Source organism: Pristiophorus japonicus, chromosome 1, assembly GCF_044704955.1.
Source record: "Pristiophorus japonicus isolate sPriJap1 chromosome 1, sPriJap1.hap1, whole genome shotgun sequence".
NCBI classification, from domain to species: Eukaryota; Metazoa; Chordata; class Chondrichthyes; family Pristiophoridae; genus Pristiophorus; species Pristiophorus japonicus.
The window spans coordinates 80,900,861-80,921,743 of record NC_091977.1 but is presented as its reverse complement, the minus strand read 5'-3'; the positions used below and the strand labels follow the sequence as shown (position 1 = coordinate 80,921,743).

Below are 20,883 nucleotides of genomic sequence, written 5' to 3'. Positions count from 1 at the left end.
TTATGGCAAAGGACAAAGGGGGACCAGGAATAAAAATTCTCAACTGGGGTAAAGTCAGTTTGGCTGAGCTGAGATGGGATTTGGCCAAAGTGGACAGGAAATGGCTATTTGAGGGTAAATCAGCGTCAGAGCAATGGGAGGCATTCAAGGAGCTGATCCTGAGGGTACAGAGCAAGTATGTTCCCTTTTTAAAAAAAGGGTGGGGCTAACAAATCTAGAGCCCTCCTGGATGTCAAGGAACATACAGGGTAAGATAAAGAAAAAAAGGAAGCTTATGACAGATACCGGGAACTCAATACTGCAGAAACTCTAGAGGAGTATAAGAAGTGCAGGGGTACAATTAAAAAAAAATCAGGAAAGCAAAGAGAGAGCATGAAAGAATGTTGGCAAGTAAAATCAGGGAAAACCCAAAGATGTTTTATAAATATATTAAGAGCAAGAGGATAACTAGAGAAAGAGTGTGGCCTATTAGAGACCATAAAGGAAATCTGTGAGTGGAGGCAGAAGACGTGGGTAGGATTCTTAATGAATATTTTGCATCCGTTTTCACAAAAGAGAGGGATGATGCAGACTTTGCAATGAGGGAGGAGGAGTGTGAAATATTAGATGAGATACACATAGTGAGAGAGGAAGTATTAAGGGGCTTAACAGCTTTGAAAGTGGATAAATCCGCAGACCTGGATGAAATGTATCCCAGGCTGTTAAGAGAAGCAAAAAAGGAAATAGCAGAGGCTCTGATCATCATTTTCTAATCCCCTCTGACTACAGATGTGGTGCCAAAGGACTGGAGGACTGCTAATGTTGTACCTTTGTTTAAAAAGGGAGAAAGTGATAGGCCTTTAATTTACAGGCCAGGCAGCCTAACCTCGGTAACATTATTGGAAAAAATCCGGGCGGCAGGATAAATCTTAATTTGGAAAGACAGGGATTAATCAAGGATAGTCAGCATGGATTTATCACGGGAAGGTTGTGTCTGACTAACTTAATTGAATTTTTCGAGGAGGTAACCAGGAGGGTCGATAAGGGCAGTGCGTATGATGTGGTGTATATGGATTTTAGCAAAGCTTTTGATAAGGTCTCACATGGCAGACTGATCACGAAAGTACTAGCCCAAGGGATCCAGGGCAAAGTGGCAAGTTAGATCCAAAATTGGCTCAGAGACAGGAAGCAAAGGGTAATGGTTGATGGGTGCTTTTGTGACTGGAAGGCTGTATCCAGTGGGGTTCCGCAGGCCTTAGTGCTGGGTCCCTTGCTGTTTGTGGTATTCATCAATGACTTGGACTTAAATGTTGGGAGTATGATTAAGAAGTTTGCAGATGACACTAAAATAGGCTGTGTGGTTGATAATGAAAAAGAAAGCTGCGGATTGCAAGAAGATATCAATGTACTCATCAGGTGGGCAGAACAGTGGCAAATGGAATTCAATCCGGATAAGTGTGAGGTAATGCATTTGGGGAGGTCAAACAAGGCAAGGGAATGCACACTAAATGGTACGACACTGAAAAGTGTAGAGGAACAAAGGGACCTTGGAGTGCAGGTCCACCGATCCCTGAAGGTAGCAGGCCAGGTAGATAAGTTAGTTAAGAAGGCATATGGAATACTTGCCTTTATTAGTTGAGGCATGGATTACAAGAGCAAGGAGATTATGCTTGAACTATATAAAACACTGGTTAGGCCACAGCTGGAGTACTGTGTGCAGTTCTGGACACCACATTACAGGAAAGATGTGATTGCACTGGAAAGGGTGCAGAGGAGATTTACAAGAATGTTGCCTGGACTGGAGAATTTTGGCTATGAGGAAAGATTGGAGATGCTGGGTCTGTTTTCTTTGGCACAGAGGAGGCTAAGGGGAGACTTGATTGAGATGTATACAATTATGAGGGGCCTGGATAGAGTGGATAGGAAGAACCTGTTTCCCTTGGCAGAGGGGTCAACAACCAGGGGCATAAATTTAAAATAATTGGGGGAAGGTTTAGGGGAGATATGAGGGGAAATTTCTTCACCCAGAGGGTAGTGGGGGTCTGGAACTCACTGCTTGAGAGGTGGAGGCAGAAACCCTCACCACATTTAAAAGATACTTGGATGTGCACTTAAAGAGCTGTAACCTACAGGGTTATGGACCAAGAGCTGGAAAGTGGGATTAGGCTGGCTAACTCTTGGTCGGCCGGCGCGGACACGATGGGCCGAAATAGCCTCCTTCCATGCTGTAAATTTCTATAATTCTGTGATTCTAGTAGGCCATTTGGCTCTTTGAGCTTGCTCCGCCATTCAGCAAGATCAAGGCAGATCTTCCACCTCATCTCCACCTTCCCGCACTATCCCTATATCCCTTAATTCCCTTTGTGACTCCATCCTTGTCCCCAACGTCTGTGAGGCAGAATCACAATGTTACCAACCTTGCGCTCATACTTGACCCTGAAGTTAGCTTTTGTCCACATATCGGCAGCATAACTAAGACTGCCTAGTTCCACCTCCGTGTCTCCACCCGTGCCTCAGCTCATCCATTGCTGAAGCTCTCATCCATGCCTTTGTTATCTCTAGACTTAACTGTTCCAATGCACTCCTGCCTGGCCTCTTACATTCTACCCTACGAAAACTAGAGGTGATCTAAAACTCGGATGTCCATGTCCTAACTCGCACCAAGTCCCGCTCACCCATCACCCCTGTGTTCATTGACCTGCACTGGCTCCCAGTTAAGCAACGCCTCGATTTCAAAATTCTCATCCTTATTTTCAAATCCCTCCATGCCCTCACCACTCCCTATCTCTTTAATTTCCTCCAGCCCACCACCCACCCCCTCCCCCAGAGATGTCTGTGCTCCTCTAATTTTGCCCACTTGAGCATTCCTGATTATAATCGCTCAACAATGGTTGAGCCTTCTGTTGCCGAGGCCCTAAGCTCTGAAATTTCCTGTCTAATCCTCTGTGCCCCTCTACCTCTCTTTTCTCCTTCAACACACTCCTTAAAACCGACCTTTTTGACCTGCCCTAATTTCTCCTTTTGTAGCTCGATGTCAAATTTTTAAAACCTCATAATACCCCTGTGAAGCGCTTTGGCACGTTTCACTACATTAAAGGCACTATACAAATACAAGTTGTTATTGTTCCCTAAAATTGGTCCACCGCTGTCTTGAATATACTTAATGACTGAGTCTCCACAGCTCCTTGGAATAGAGAATTCCAAAGATTCACAACCCTTTGAATGAAGAAAGTTCCCTTCCTCTCAGTCCTAAATGGCCGACCCTTTATTTTGAGACTGTGGCCCCGTGTTCTACATTCCCCAGCCAGGGGAAACATCTCCTCAGCATTTACCCTGTCAAGGCCCTTAAGAATTTTACATGATTCAATTAGATTACCTCACATTCTTCTAAAGTCTAGGAAATATAGGCCTAGTCTACTCAATCACTCCTCATAGGGCAATCCCCTTATCCCAGGAACCCCAGATTAGTGAACATTTGTTGCACTCCCTGTAAGGCAAGTATGTCTTTCCTTGGGTAACGAGACCAGAACTGTACACAGTACTCCAGGTATGGCTTCACAAATGTCTGTATAATTGTAGGAAGGCTTATTTACTCTTGCATTCTAATCCCTTTGTAACAAAAGCTAACATACCATTTGCTTTCCTAATTGCTTGCTGTACCTCAGAAGGCTGTGGAAGCCGGGACATCGAATAAATTTAAGACAGTGATAGGCAGCTTCTTAACTGATAAGGGATTAAGGGGTTATGGGGAGTGGGCTGATAAGTGGACCTGAGTCCTTGATCGGATCAGCCATGATCGTATTAAATAGCGGAGCAGGCTCAAGGGGCCGTATGGCCTACTCCTGCTCCTATTTCTTATGTTCTTATGTTCTAAAGTATTTGTTTAACATCCCTGCCATTTCCTTGCTGCCTATTATAATTTCTCCTGTCTCTGCCTCTAATAGGCCCAAGTTTACTTTCACTAATCTCTTCCTATTTACATACCTATAGAAACGTTTACAATCTGATTTTATGTCTCTTGCTAATTTACTCTCATATTCTTTTCTCTCTTTCCTTCTCAATTTCTTGGTCCTCCTTTTCTGAATTCAAAAATCTTCCCAATCCTCAGGTTTACAATTTTTTTTGACAACATTATAAACCTCTTCCTTTGATTTAATACTATATTTAACTTTTCTTCTTAGCCACGGTTGGACCACTTTGTACGCACCCGGCGAGGCTGCAATTTTCGCCGCACTATTCCAGAGAGGTCATTTTAAAACTGTATTTGGCACTGATGAGAGCATCTGGAGTACTGTGGCCAGATTTGGTTTCCCTATTTCAAAAAAGGATATCGAGTTATTAGATGGGTGCGCTACATGGTTAATTACAGAACTTAAGGGAAAATCACATGAGGATAGATTGACTACCATGAGTCTTTTCTTTATTGAAAAGAGAGACTGAGAGGGGATATGACAGAAGTATTTAAAATTATGAAAGATTTGGACAAATTAGATCCAAGTAAGCTTTCCTCCTGTGTACAGAATGTAAGCACAAGGTATCATATTAACAAATTGAGGACAGCAAAATAGAATAGGAAGTGCAGGAGGATGTACAGGTGTTAGATATGTGGAACAAGAAATCTTAATGGGTTTCAAGAAGGAACTAGATTGGTTCTGGTCATCAAATAGAACTCCGGATTATTAGAAATACATTCCGGGAATACTGTGGATGGTGCGAAGGTCTTCTCCTGCCTGAAACTGTAACTCTGTTATAATGTTACCAAGTTAGTGTTCCAGGTCATTACAACGGGTGTAACGGCACATGGTCTGACATTTGCAGCAGTGTGGAGATAACACCAGCTCTTCTTAACTGGTATCTCTAAAGAAAGCAAAGTGCTGTAATTATTTACTGGAAACAAGATGGATTTGAAGGCTTTGTTAGCCAGGTGTAGATGGTGAGCTGTGTGTCACTGGAAGCCTGCTACATTGTCCGAACATTTATACAAATATTCAAATTATTTTGAAACAATATGTAGATATAATATTGTAAAGAAACCACAGCTAGTTATGAACCAACATAACATTAAAGCAATCAGCTAATACAACAAATGCTGCACTTGTGCCTAAAGCTTCCCATTTGGCCAGTGGCCAATGTTTGCTGTGTGTTCAAGGGATGCATTGAATAAAGTCTGGAGGTTCCTCACAGAAAGAGTGAAAATTAGAGACTGAGCCACAGCGAACAGCTTTTGTGGACTTCCTGGCCACAACACCACCAACTTGTATTTATATAGCGCCTTTAACATAGTGAAATGCCCAAGGGGCTTCACAGGAGTATTATGGGATAAACAATTTGACACTGAGCTGCATGTGGAGAAATTAGGGCAGGTGAAAGAGGCAGGTTTTAAGGAGCGTCTTGAAGGAGGAAAGAGAGGTAGAGAGGCGGAGAGGTTTAGGCAGGGAATTCCAGAGCTTAGGGCCGAGGCAACGGAAGGCACGGCCACTAATGGTTGAGCGATTATAATCAGGGATCCTCAAGAGGGCAGAATTAGAGGAGCGCAGACATCTCGGGGGGTTGTGGGGTTGGAGGAGATTACAGATAGGGGAGCCAAAATTTAGTCCCGCCGGAAAGCTGACGCTCCGACCTTTTTTTTTAAATAGAGTTTTTACCGCCGTTTCGCTAAATTCACCTCTTTGTCTTTTTTTAATCAGCCTGGAAGTTGGTCATAAAGTGGGCGGAAGTGCTGCAGTAAGTGCTGGTGAGTGGTGGAAGTGGAAGTGGAGGCAGGACAGATTCTCCGCCGCTGTCACTCAGCAGTGGAGCGGTGGTGACGTCATTGCGCGTCTGCATCACCACGTATCTCACCTTCGTTAAAGAGGAGAGAATCGGCCATCAGTTGCGATCAGATACTGGACCATCAGGGAGGGTTTCGACCGGGCCAGTGGCCTGGCACCCAAGAGGGAGTGCCAGGCTGCCTGTTGGTGGCCCGGCCGAACCTTGAGGCACAATAGTCTGGCTGACATGGAAGTCAGCCGGCAAAAAAAATGGCGGCAGCGGCATTGTGCTGCAGTTATGTGCTCGAAAGCTCAGTTCAGAGCAGTAATAACATAAGATTTGCATGTTTTGACAGAAACAGAGCCCTACCTTTCTTCAAACTGTAAAATCTCTTATTTTTCATATGAAATGTTAGATAGGGGTAATTTAAACTTGTGAATTTAGACTTGAACTCTTATCTGCATTCTGAAAAGAATTCCTTTGTCCTGACTCCTGGGGTAAAGTAATACACAAATACTTGCTGGAGATAGCTGCTAGATTCACGGGGAGGTGGCCTGTCACTGTTAATAAAGCAGCTAGAATCAGAATCCAATCTGATCAAGCTGGATTGGCTTGTACCTCAGGTTTTCAAAATAATAATCATGTAGGCAAGCTGGCCATGGTTTGGGTAGATGGAAATCATTGTCTGTGACTGCTGGAATCATCAAAGGGATTATCATGAGAGATGGAAATTCAAATAGGCTTTTCTTCAGACCTAGCCAAGAAAATTAGGGGCAGAAATTCACCCCCGCCAGAAACGGGTCACTCCTACCGTTTTTCTTGTGTTTTGGCCGTCGCAATGGATGCGGCGGCCCATTTTGCAAAATTCAGCACTTTGTCGGGTTTTTTTCTGAGCCGGGCGGAAGTTGGTCATAATGGGGGCAGAAGTGGAGGCGGGACTGAGTCTCGCCGCTGTCAGTCATCAGCGCCGGGCTGGTGACGTCATCGCACTGGCGTGTCAACACATCTCTCCACTTCAGTTAAAGGGGAGAGCTGCTGCGAGCTCTTCAACTTTTTAAGTTAGGTCCACTGGACCACCAGGGAGGTTTTTGGCCGGGTCAGTGGCCTGGCACCCAAGAGAGGGTGTGGTGTGCACTTTGATGTCGCACTTAGGAGGGTTCAAACAACAGTGGGGCGGAAGTGGGAACCACCCGGAAAAACCACCAGGGAGAACTTCACCTACAAATCGGCGGCCATTCAACACTGCCGCGTGGCCGCGGCTTTCCGATGGTCATGAGCCTTATCGGGAGGCTGAATTTCGGCCCCTTACTCTCTCGTCAACCAAGGCACTGCAATTCATATCCCATACAGTTGATTGGTAGAAATAAGTAACATTCAAATTACTTACCTATTGAGAAACAAAAGATGAGTCTAAAAAGGGTATAGCAGATTTACACCTTTTCTAGATTTATCTTTTTTGTCTTTACTTGTCCCATTACCATCTCCTTTTGCTTTGTACAATCATAACTTTTGTTTTAATTAAATGTAATAACTCCTGCCTTCCACCCTAACACAGACCTACCTTTTTTTCTTTCCTCTCCTCCTGCCTTTACCTGCCACTGCACTTGCTTAAAACCTGTTACATCTCTAACTTTTACCAGTTCTGACGAAAGGTCATCAACCTAAAACGTTAACTTTGTTTCGCTCTTCACAGATGCTACCTGATCTGCTGAGTATTTTCTGCTTTTATTTCAGGTTTCCAGCATCTGCAGTATTTTGCTTTTGTATTGCAGCTTAAAGGGAACATTGGTTGTAAGGCTGGAGGAGGTTACAGAGATAGAGAGGGTGCAGCCTTGGAGGGAAAAACAAGCATGAGAATTTTAAAATTGAGGTGTTGTCAGACCGGGAGCCAATGCAGGTCAGCGAGCACAGAAGTGATGGGTAAATGTGAATTGGTGTCAGTTAGGAGATGGGTAACATACTTTTGGATGAGCTCAAGTTTATGAAAGGTGCAGGATGAAAGGTCGACAGGAGAGCATTGGAATAGTCAGGGTTAGAAGTAATAAAGGCAAGGATTAACTAAATGGTTGTAAGGCAACAAAAGTATACAAGTAGTGACCTGGAAGCTGGAAACTCTGATGGAAAACCAGATATCTGCACTTTCAGCATTAAATGCAGTGGGGGTGGATATGACATCATTTTAATGACCACGCTTGCCTGGGGTGGGTGCCTGACACGCAGTTAAAAAATGATGAGATAAAGTGGTGTGGGGTGGGAATGGTGCGCTGAGCCTCCAGAAACTATTTGAACCCTTCACCTGCCACATTCCCACTGGCAGGCCGAGTTTAAAATCGGCACTCGTGTTTTTTGCCTGAGCCCAAGTAACCTCCAGTGTGTAATTGTCTGTGTAAAAGGGTAACTGGTAATTCTGTGGCATGCTGCTCTCATTCCTTTATCCACATAAAAAATATAGTGTTACAAATCAGGGGTGTCCAAAATGCATTTGGTATGGTTATGCGAGCAAAACTGTGAGGTGAAGAATACTGTGTTTACATGGTTGTGTTAGAATTGGAGACGAAACGTCTCCTCAGACTGTTATTAGAATGCTTAGAAGTGCTAGGGGCCAAAATTTTCCCCCTCCATAAGCTCCAATACTGCCGCTAAGAGGCGGGAATAGAGCGAAGAGGCCTTACTGACTGGGATCAGACAGATGGGCCGACCTGACCGAAATTGCCCCGGGCCAGAAGCGGTGGGAACAGGTTACCATACCATACCAATGGGGCTTTGAGTTCTTTGTCTTGATTCTTGAAACAACTCCTTCCCTAAAGATGCCTCATGATCGTGTTCACATGTCTTTTCCTGTTTATACTTAAAGTTCTTCCTTTGGAATTTGTCTTATCTCTTTTGATCAACAGGGAACCAAAAGATTAGGGGACCGAAATTGCCCTCCCAGTGGGAAGCTGTCAGTGGTGGGGTGGCAGGTCTGCCCTTAAAGGGGAAGTCGCATCACTGGTGACTCCATGTTATTTTTTTATTGTCGGCCGACTGTCAGGTCAGGTCAGCAATTATGCCAACGGATTCAGCCGGGCATCCCCTCTTGGGTGCCAGGCCACTGGCTCGGTCGAAAACCTCCCTGGTGGCCCAGTGTTTGCCACTAAAGTGGCTGCAGAATTCGTAGCAGCCCTCCCCTTTAACTGAAGTGGAGGGACATTGTGATGCGTCCCGCACTCGTGCCCCGCTGATGACTGCAACACCGCTCCGACCGGAAAAAAAAATCAAGTCCTGAATTTCGCTGGATTATCATGGGGCGGACAGAACACTTACAAAATGGTAAGTGCGCCCCATTTGGGAGGGCAATTTCAGTCCCCTAATCTTTTGATTCCCTGTTGATCAAAAGAGATAAGACAAATTCCAAAGGAAGAACTTTCAATAAGTATTAACAGGAAAAGACATGTGAACACGATCATGAGACATCTTTAGGGAAGGTTTTGTTTCGAGAATCAAGTCAAAGAACTCAAAGCCTCATTGGGTATTGAGTTTTTAGGGGAATCTCTATAGGTCAAAAGGTCCTGTCAATATCCCATTTCAGGCCACCCCTAAAAAGGGAATAAAAGTAATCGCCTCAGGGCTTGATGGAGGGAAGAACCAGAAGTTGGGCTGGTCGAACACTCTTCAAGAATGATCCTTTGCTTACCGAAGGAGGCTCTAGATGAAAGGAAGAGACGGGGCAAGCCAGAGAACTGCTCATGTGCACCAGCCATTTGTCCAATTGGGTCGGTACTAGCTACTTGTCACGGTCATATGTTTTTGCTGTATAACTAACATGTTATATTCTGTCTTAAACTTTGATTAAACACAATAAACCCACCATACTGGTTTACAGTTGATCCTGATTATTAAAGTGACCAGAGATAGCCATACATTGGTTATTTCTAACAATAGGTTTTGGATTATAGGAAACCCAGGTCTGCCGATGGAAACTATACAGTTCTGAGAGCCTGAATTGTCACACTGCTTTTGTTTAATAGCCTGAAAATTGAAAGCACTACAAGACAGGCTTGCTGACGTTCATGCTTGATTCTTCAATTTGCACAACTGTTGAATAAGAGTTTAGACTAGGAGTAGTGCCTCAGAGTTTCACGGCCATACTGCTACTATATTCCACTGCCCTCAGAAAAGCCCTAGCAAGCCATTCAGTTATACCAAACCGCTACAAAAATTTGCAAGAATAATAAAACAGACCACCCGGCATTAACCTAGGCATCGGATTCAGACACGATGAAGGCATACCCAGCCCAGATGATCCTGCAAAGTCTTTCTCACTAACATCTGGGGTCTTGTGCCAAAATTGGGAGAGATGTCCTACGGCTAGTCAAGCAACAGCCTGATACAGTAATACTCACACAATCATAGCTTTCAGCCAACGTCCCAGAAACTTCCATCACCATCCCTGGATATGTCCTGTCCTATCAGCAGGACGACCAAGCAGAGGTGGTGGAACAGTGGTATACAGTTAGGAGGGAGTGGCCCTGGGAGTCCTCAACATTGACTCCAGACCCCATGAAGTCTCATGGCATCAGGTCAAACATGGGCAAGGAAACCTCCTGCTGATTGCCATTTACCGCCCTCCCCTCAGCTGATGAATTAGTACTCCTCCATGTTGAACACCACTTGGAAGGAGCACTTTGTATAGCAAGGGCACAGAAGGTACTCTGGGTGAGGGACTTCAACATCTATCACCAAGTGTGGCTCGGTAGCACTACTTCTGACCGAGCTAGCTGAATCCTGAAGGGTATAGCTGCCAAACTGGACATGTGGTAGGTGGTGAGAGGAGGGAAAAACCTACTTTACCTCATTCTCACCAATCTACCTGTCGTAGATGCGTCCAGCCATGCCAGTATTGATAGGAGTGACCACTGCAAAGTCCTTATGGAGATAAAGTCCCATCTTCACACTGAGAACAACCTCCATCGTGTTGCATAGCAGTACCACTGTGTTAAATGGGACAGATTCAGAACAGATCTAGCAGCTCAAAACTGGGCATCCACGAGGCACTATGGGCCATCAGCAATGGCAGAATTGTATTCCACCACAATCTGTAACCTCATGGCCTGGCATATCCCTCACTCTACCATGACCATCAAACCAGGCGACCAACCCTTGTTCAATGAAGAGTGTAGAAGAGCATGCCAGGAGCAGCACCAGGTGTATGTAAAATGAGGTGCCAACCTAGTGTAACTACAGCACAAGACTACATTCATGATAAGCAGTGGAAGCAGTATGCTATAGAAAGAGTTAAACAACCCCACAATCAATGGATCAGATGAAAGCACTGCAGTCTTGCCACATCCAGTTGTGAATGGTGGTAGACAATTAAACAACTAATGGGAGGAGGAGGCTCCATGAACATCCCCATCCTCAATGATGGCAAACCCCAGCACTTGAGTGCAGACAAGGCTGAAGCGTTCACAACCATCTTCAGCCAGACGTGGTGAGTGGATGATCAATTTTGGCTTCTTCCTGAGCACCCCACCATCACAGATGCTGGTCTTCAGCCGAATTGATTCGCTCCACATGATATCAAGAAACCGCTGAGCACACGGGATATGGCAAAGGGTAAACAGCTGGAGTTCATGGTCCATATCGGGACCAATGACATAGGTAGAAAGAGGGATGAGGTCCTGCAGGCAGAATTTAGGGAGTTAGGAGAAAAATAAAGGGTAGGGCCTCAAAGGTAGTAATCTCCGGGTTATTACTGGTGCCACGTGCTAATGAGTACAAGAATAGAAGGATAGAGAGGATGAATGTGTGGCTGGAGAGTTGGGGTAGGAGGGAGGGCTTTAAATTCCTGAGGCATTGCGACCGCTTCTGGAGGAGACGGGACCTGTACAAATCGGACGGTTGCACCTGAACAGCACCGGGACCAAAATCCTCTCAGGGGGATTTGCTAGTGCTGTTGGAGTGAGCTTAAACTAGCTTGGCAGAGGAATGAGAACTGGAGAACAAGTTCAATAGGGAAAGAAGTAAAGCTGAAATTGGAAAGAAAGAATGTAGAAAGTGAATCTATAAGACAGAGGAAACAAGGGTTAGTATGTAGTAATTGTTGTGTATGGAGAAAGAGTCAGACTGAACACTGTGAGCGCAAAGTAAAGTGTGACCTTAGTCTTTTATTACAGGTCTCCAGAGTGCCTCTCCAACCTGTGAAGCCTCCTTAAATACCTGTGCTCCCAAGGGATTGTGGGATCCCTTGGGACTTCAGAGGATGAGCCCTCTGGTGGTTGTACAGAGTAAATACAAGTCCACATATATAACAACACTCCCCCCCACCCCCAAAAGTCAATAATGTAACTATTTACAATGTGAGTCGATTTGGGGCCCTTCTTGCCCTGGTTGATCGTCTCGGTGTGAAAGCTGGTGCTGTTGAATCATTCGTTGGGCCCTCGCTGGGCTGCTGTGCAGCTGGCCTTGCTGGGCTGCCTGGTGTGTTGGGCCCTGCAGAACTGCTGTGGATGATGGGTTCTACTTCGTGGTCAACCGTGGTTCCGGTTGCCACTGGTGTGTATGTTGGGGGATCACAAAAAGTAGGGTCCAAGGTGGGTTGCTCAGGATAGTCCGTGAATCTGAGTTTGATTTGGTCCAAGTGTTTCCGGTGAGTGAGTCCATTTGAAAGTTTGACCCGAAACACCCTGCTCCCCTCTTTGGCCACGACATTGCCGGGAAGTCACTTGGGACCTTGTCCATAATTTAATACAAATACCGGATCATTGATTTCAATCCCGCGTGACACATTTGCGCTATCATGGTATGCACTTTGTTGAAGCCGCCTGCTCTCTACCTGTTCATGTAGATCAGGGTGCACTAACGAGAGCCTTGTCTTAAGTGCTCTTTTCATGAGCAGTTCAGCAAGTGGGATCCCAGTGAGTGAGTGGGGTCTTGTGCGGTAGTTAAGCAGGACTCGGGATAGGTGAGTCTGCAGTGAGCCTTCAGTTACCCTCTTCAAGTCTTGCTTGATGGTTTGCACTACTCTCTCTGCCTGACCATTGGACGCTGGTTTAAACGGGACAGATGTGACATGTTTGATCCCGTTATAGAAACATAGAAACATAGAAAATAGAAACATAGGTCATGAATTCTTTGAACTCAGCACTGGTAAAACATGGCCCGTTGTCGCTCACCAGGACATCGGGTAGGCCGTGAGTGGCAAACATGGCCCGCAGGCTTTCAGTAGTGGCAGCGGACATGCTAGCCGACATTATTTCACATTCAATCCACTTGGAGTATGTGTCTACAACCATAAGGAACATTTTACCCAAGAACGGTCCTACATAGTCGACTTGGACCCTAGACCAGGGTTGGAGGGCCAAGACCATAAACTTAGCGGCGCCTCCCTGGGTACATTGCTTAACTGCGAGCATGTATTACATCTGTGAAGGCAGGAATCTAAGTCTGTATCGATACGGGCTACCACACGTGGGATTTGGCTATCGCTTTCATCATTGCGATGCCTGGGTGGGTACAGTGGGGGACATTGATGAAAGTGTCTCTGCCCTTCTTGAGGACTACTACTCAATTGCCCCACAGAAGGCAGTCTGCCTGTATAGACATTTCATCTTTGCGCCGCTGGAACGGCTTTATCTCTTCCTGCATTTCCACTGGGACACTGGACCAGCTCCCGTGAAGCACACAGCTTTTGACTAGAGATAATAAGGGATCCTGGCTTGTCCAGATTTTGATCTGCTGGGCAGTGACGGGTGATTGCTCACTCTCAAATGCTTCCATAACCATGGCTAGATCTGCGGACTGTGCCATTTCCACCCCCGTGGTGGGCAATGGCAGCCGAGTGAGAGCATCGGCGCAGTTTTCTGTGCCTGACCTGTGGCGGATGGCGTAGTTGTATGCAGACAACGTGAGCACCCATCTCTGGATGCGGGCCGATGTGTTGGCATTTATCCTTTTACTCTCGGAAAACAGGGATATAAGTGGCTCATGGTCAGTTTCCAATTCGAATTTTAGCCCAAACAGGTATTGATACATTTTCTTTGCCCCATAGACACACGCTAACGCTTCTTTTTCAATTATGCTGTAGGCTCTCTCAGCCTTATACAGACTCCTGGATGTATAAGCAACCGGTTACCGTTTCCCCAAATCATTAGCTTGTTGCAATACACACCCGACGCCATAAGACGACGCATCACATGCTAGTACCAAACACTTACATGGATCATACAACACAAGCAATTTGTTTGAGCATAACAATTTTCTTGCTTTTATAAAGGCATTTTCTTGGCTTTTGCCCCAAAACTATTTGCCCACTTTTCGTAGTAAAACATGTAGTGGTTCTAGTAGTGTGCTGAGACCCGGTAAGAAGTTACCAAAGTAGTTCAAGACTCCCAGAAACGACCGCAGCTCCGTCACGTTCTGTGGCCTTGGTGCGTTCTCGATTGCCTCAGTCTTCGCGTTGGTGGGCCTGATGACGTCCGCCACAATCCTCCTTCCCAAGAACTCCACTTCAGGCACCAGGAAAATACACTTCGATCGTTTTAATCTGAGCCCCACGCGGTTGAGTCGACTAAGATCCTCCTCCAGGTTCTGCAGCTGCTTGACTGTGTTCCGACCTATGACCAAGATGTCGTCCTGGAAGACCACGGTGTGCGGGACCGACTTCAGTAAGCTTTCCATGTTTCTCTGGAGTATCGCCGCCGCTGATCGGATTCCAAACGGGCATCTGTTATAAACAAAGAGACCTTTGTGCATGTTGATGCAGGTGAGGGCCTTCGATGATTCCTCCAGTTCCTGCGTCATGTAGGCTGAAGTCAGTTCTGATTTCGTGAATGTCTTTCTTCCCGCCAGCGTTGCAAAGAGGTTATCGGCCTTTGGTAGTGGGTATTGGTCCTGTAGAGAGAAACGATTGGTAGTTATTTTGTAATCGCCACAGATTCTGACGGTGCCGTCTCCCTTGAGGACTTGGACAATAGGACTGGCCCACTTGCTGAACTCGATCGGTGAAATGATGCCCTCTCTTTGTAGCCAATTTAGCTCGATTTCTACCCTTTCTCTCATCATGTGTGGTACTGCTCTCACCTTGTGATGGATGGGTCGCGCCCCCAGAATTAGGTGGACCTACACTTTTACTCCTTGGAATTTCCCGATGCCTGGTTCAAACAGCGAAGGAAATTTGTTTAAGACCTGGGCACATGAAGTGTCATCAGCGGGCGATAGCTCTCGGACACTGACCCAGTTCCAGCTCCTGCCGAGCAGCGTGGGACCATCGCCCAGTATCACCCAGAGTGGTAGTTTGTGCACCGTTCCATCGTAGGAGACCTTTACAGTAGCACTGCCGATTACAGGAATCAGTTCTTTAGTATAAGTTCTTAGTTTTGTGTGAACTGGAGTTAAGACTGGCCTTGAGGCCTTGTTGCACCACAACCTTTCAAAAGTCTTTTTGCCCATAATGGACTGGCTCGTGCCTGTGTCCAGCTCCATTGACACCGGGAGTCCATTTAGTTCAACATTCAGCATTCTCGGGGGACAATTCGTGGTGAATGTGTGCATCCCATGTACCTCTGCCTCCTTGATCTGAAGTTCTGGTTCATCGTCATCCTCCGTGGATCTGTCCTCCTTTGCAACATGGTGATTTGCAGGTTTAACAGGCTTAGCAGCTCGCCTGCACACTTGTTGGAGGTGTCCCATTGTTCCACAGCCCTTGCAAATGTACTCGGCAAGAATGGAAACGATGATCACCCCCGCAGCGCCAACAAGGTGTTAATGGCCTTTCATTCATCACCCTTGATGGTGGACTCTGAGTCATCTACGGACGTGCAGCTGCAGGTATGTGTGACCTGCCCTGTACGTTACGATTTGAAAACAACATCACTTTGTTCACAGTACTTGTAGCAGCACTTGTGTGCTGAGAGATTTGCTTTGTATTGTCACTGGTGGCAATGAATGCTGGGCTATCACTATGGCCTTACTCAATGTTGGGGTCTCTACAGTCAAAAGTTTGCGAAGTATGGTTTCGTGGCCAATACCAAGTACGAAAACGTCTCTGAGCATGTGCTCCAAATATCCTTCAAATTCACAATGTCCTGCAAGGCGTCTTAGCTCGGTGATATAACTCACCACTTCCTGGCCTTCAGACATTTTGTAGGTGTAGAACCCGTACCTCGCCATCAGAACGCTTTCCTTTGGGTTCAAATGCTCTCGGACCAGTGTGCACAAATCGTCGTACGATTTCTCCGTGGGTTTCGCTGGAGTAAGCAGATTCTTCATGAGGTCATGCGTTGGTGCCTCACAGGCGGTGAGGAGGATCGCCCTTCGTTTGGCAGCGCTCTCTTCCCCATCTAGCTCGTTGGCCACGAAGTATTGGTCGAGTCGCTCCACAAAAGTTTCCCAATCATCTCCCTCCGAAAATTTCTCCAGGATGCCCATGGTTCTCTGCATCTTTGGGTTCGCTATCTGTATCTCGTTGCCAGTTGTTGTGTATGGAGAAAGAATCAGACTGAATGCTGTGAGCTCAAATTAAAGTGTGACCGTAGTCTTTTATTGCAGGTCTCCAGAGTGCCTCTCCAACCTGTGAAACCTCCTTAAATACCTGTGCTCCCAAGGGATAATGCAATCCCTTGGGACTCCAGGGGATGAGCCCTCTGATGGCTGTACAGAGTAAATACAAGTCCACATATATAACAGTAATCAAGGAGGTCTTCCTGTGCCAAATGGTATATATAGGCAACTCTCGATTATCCGGGTCCCTCAGGGATTGGGCTATTCCGGGTAAACGATTTTTCTGTTAGGGTGTCTACATTGTAAAGTTAAAACTTTAATGAATATATACAATCATTAGGGTGAGTTTACACTTATAAGTTAAAACTTTAGTGAATCAGTACAATCAGGTACAAACAGTAACAAATGATGGATATTACCAGTATGCATGTACAGGTTCTGTGCCTGGAACCCGGTGCCGGCTCTGCCCCCGTTCCCAACGTCAGCGGCGGCTGCGAGAGACAGCGGCTGCAGCAGTGCGCACACACACACACACACACACACATCAGCAAAGCAAGGGCAGAGGAGGGTGATTTTTACAGTGAGTGAGAGAGAGAGAGTGTGTGAGAGAGAGAATGTGCGAGTGTGAGAGAGAGTGTGTGAGAGAGAATGTGCGAGTGTGAAAGAGAGTGTGTGAGAGAGAGCGAGTCTGAGAGAGAGAGTGTGTGAGAGACAGAGATTGTGTGAGTGTGAGAGAATGTGTGTGAGAGAGAGAATATGCACGTGTGAGAGAGAGAGTGTGTGAGAGAGAGAGTGTGAGAGAGAGAATGTGCGAGTGTGAGAGATGCGCAGGACATTCTGAAAAGGGAGGGAGAACAGCCAGTTGTTGTGGTGCACATTGGTACCAACGACATAGGTAAAAAAAGGGATGAGGTCCTACGGGACGAATTTAAGGAGCTAGGAGCTAAATGAAAAAGTAGGACCTCAAAAGTAGTAATCACGGGATTGCTACCAATTGTAGGGGAGGACGAAAACTCCCTCATTTTACCCAGAAGGAAAAGGGCTGTGGGATCTGTCTGTGCTGCAATGTGAATTGAAACGGAGGCGGTTTGACCTTGGCAGAGCAGTGATTGGACGGGGGAGGACACCGGAGGGCCAATGGTGGGACAGAGTCAGCCCGAAGCATGGGGTTTTCAAGCCAATGGGAGAGCACTTGCTTGAAAACTGTGGGACTAACTCATCGCCATTATCGGGCTATTGTCTTCCCCATGTTTACACTATGGAAGGAAATTATGCAGACCTTCAAAAAACTAGGGAACCCAAAACAAACCAAGGGCCTACACAATGGCTACAGAAGGCCAACGCAATCAACACCTACTCAAACCTTGAGTAGGTTAGGAAAACTGAATTGGAGGAAAATTATGCAGACCTTCAGAAACCAGGGAACCCAAAACAACCCAAGGGCCTAAACAATGGCTACAGAAGGCCAACGCAATCAACACCTACTCAAACCTTGAGTAGGTTAACATCAGTGGAAAAAAACCCCGCAATAATCTAAAACTGCTGCATTTTTCAAAATCACAAAGCCCACCAATGGGAAGGATCGATTTCAGCACGGGGGGCGGACTGGATAATCTGGCTATAAAAAGGAGTTTCTGACGCAGTGTGTGCGCTCTGCTCTCGTGATCCAACAACCAGCAGGCCTCTCGACCATGAAGGAAAACCAGTGTCCGAAGACACCGAAGATAGAAGAAACAAACCACCAGACTGCAGAAGGCACAGTAGTGAGTATAACCTCTTGTCCCCAGAACTCCCAACTCAGTTAGGCCAGGAAAGGTGGGAGGTTGGGCATTGCACTGCTAAACTTGTGTAAAAATTTTCATTGTGTCCGTTTAGTGGGATTTAGGGGGATTGTTTTGTTGGTGTATTGCTGTTTGTTGAGATACACCTTGTAAAATAAATTGGAAGCCGAAGTTCCTCTTGGAATCACCTTGTCTCAGTTCTATTGTATTACATCTCCTGATCGTGAGTCTTATGTCAGAACAGTGTAAGGGAAGCTAGGAGCGCCTCGAAAATGCTCAACTGTGTGTCACATGCTAGGGAAGAAGGGGTTAAGAGTGTTTGACACTCACAGGTGCCTCACAGGCTAGGCATAAGCTGTGGGGACGCACGAGTCTCAAAACCCCCTTCATAAGCTGTGGACACAGTCTCTCCAGGGGTGCTCTTGCAGCACTCAGGGTACCTCACAGGCCAGGCATAAGCTGTGAGGGCAGAAGCCCAGAGAAAGACACCCAAGGCACAACAACACTCCCTGTGAACCCCTTACACAGTGCCACGTGCTAGTCAGAGTAGGAATCGCAGGATAGCGCAGATGAATACGTGGCTTGAGCAGTGGTGCAGCAGGGAGGGATTCAAATTCCTGGGGCATTGGAACCGGTTCTGGGGGAGGTGGGACCAGTACAAACCAGATGGTCTGCACCTAGGCAGGACCGGAACCAATGTCCGAGGGGGAGTGTTTGCTAGTGCTGTTGGGGAGGAGTTAAACTAATATGGCAGGGGGATGGGAACCAATGCAGGGAGACAGAGGGAAACAAAATGGAGACAGAAGCAAAAGACAGAAAGGAGATGAGTAAAAGTGGAGGGCAGAGAAACCCAAGGCAAAAAAAAAAGGGCCACTGTACAGCAAAATTCTAAAGGGTCAAAGTGTAATAAAAAGGCAAGCCTGAAAGCTCGGTGCCTCAATGCGAGGAGTATTCGGAATCCAGGAGAGATCTCTGAGCTAGTCAGAGTGGGTGAGAGCTCAGATGAACAGGACCCCAAGAAAGAATGCAAAAGGCAGGAGGCAACAGAGCAGTGTAGCACTGGGATTATTGTAAACCACAAGGTGATAGGAAGGGACAATATGTATGAATATAAAGGGGCTGCAGGAGGGGTCAAAACTTAAAAATCATGGTTTAAAAACTAGTATTAAAACACTCTACCTAAACGCATGCAGCATTCGAAATAAAGTAAATGAGTTGGCGGCACAAATCATTACAAATGGGTATGATTTGGTGGCCATTACAGAAACATGATTGCAGGGCGGCCAAGACTGGGAATTAAACATACAGGGGTATCTGACAATTCGGAAGGATAGACAAGAAGGGAAAGGAGGTGGGGTAGCTCTGTTAACAAAGGATGATATCAGGGCAGTTGTGAGAGATGATATTGGCTCTAATGAACAAAATTTTAAATCATTGTGGGTGGAGATTAGAGATAGTAAGGGGAAAAAGGCACCTGTGGTGGAGTTCAAAGGCCCCCAAATAATAACTTCACAGTTGGGCGGACAATAATCAAGGGAATAATGGAAGCATGTGAAAAAGGAACGGCAATAATCATGGGGGATTTTAACCTACATATCGATTGGTCAAATCAAATCGCACGAAGTAGCCTTGAGGAGGAATTCATAGAATGCATACGGGATTCTTTCTTAGAACAGTATGTTACAGAACCTACAAGGGAGCAAGCTATCTTAGATCTGGTCCTGTGTCATGAGACAGGAATAATAAACGATCTCCTAGTAAAAGATCCTCTCGGAATGAGTGGTCACAGTATGGTTGAATTTGTAATACAGATTGAGGGTGAAGAAGTAGTGTCTCAAATGAGCATACTATGCTTAAACAAAGGGGACTACAGTGGGATGAGGGCAGAGTTGGCTAAAGTAGACTGGGAACACAGACTAAACGGTGGCACAATTGAGGAACAGTGGAGGACTTTTAAGGAGCTCTTTCATAGTGCTCAACAAAAATATATTCCAGTGAAAAAGAAGGGCGGTAAGAGAAGGGATAACCAGCCGTGGATAACCAAGGAAATAAAGGAGAGTATCAAATTAAAAACCAATGCGTATAAGGTGGCCAAGGTTAGTGGGAAAATTTTAAACAACAGCAAAGAATGACTAAGAAAGCAATAAAGAAAGGAAAGATAGATTACGAAAGTAAACTTGCGCAAAACATAAAAACAGATAGTAAAAGCTTTTACCGATATATAAAACGGAAGAGAGTGACTAACATCCAGGGGTATTCAACATTCAGGAAGGATAGAATAAAAGGAAAAGGAGGTGGGGTAGCATTGCTGGTTAAAGAGGAGATTAATTCAATAGTTAGGAAAGACATTAGCTTGGATGATGTGGAATCTATATGGGTAGAGCTGCAGAACACTAAAGGGCAAAAATCGTTAGTGGGAGTTGTGTACAGACCTCCAAACAGTAGTAGTGATGTTGGGGAGGGCATCAAACAGGAAATTAGGAGTGCATGCAATAAAGGTGCAGCAGTTATAATGGGTGACTTTAATATGCACATAGATTGGGCTAGCCAAACTGGAAGCAATACAGTGGAGGAGGATTTCCTGGAATGCATAAGGGATGGTTTTCTAGACCAATATGTCGAGGAACCAACTAGGGGGGAGGCCATCTTAGACTGGGTGTTGTGTAATGAGAGAGGATTAATTAGCAATCTCATTGTGCGAGGCCCCTTGGGGAAGAGTGACCATAATATGGTGGAATTCTGCATTAGGATGGAGAATGAAACAGTTAATTCAGAGACCATGGTCCAGAACTTAAAGAAGGGTAACTTTGAAGGTATGAGGCATGAATTGGCTAAGATAGATTGGCTAATGATACTTAAGGGGTTGACTGTGGATGGGCAATGGCAGACATTT

General features: G+C 45.8%; 1 protein-coding gene across 2 annotated transcripts in view; it reads right to left on the bottom strand.

The window, feature by feature from the left end:
• The window catches only part of glis3 (GLIS family zinc finger 3), a 938,847-nt gene that overhangs the window by 146,760 nt on the left and 771,204 nt on the right, over nt 1-20,883 (bottom strand). The window contains exon 8 of one of the 2 annotated variants that reach the window (XM_070857596.1): nt 17,691-17,693. The exons of the other annotated variant lie outside the window; for it this stretch is intronic. Within the exon in view, the coding sequence (XP_070713697.1) occupies nt 17,691-17,693 (3 nt within the window). The remainder of the gene's footprint in view (nt 1-17,690; nt 17,694-20,883) is intronic. 2 annotated transcript variants of the gene reach the window in all.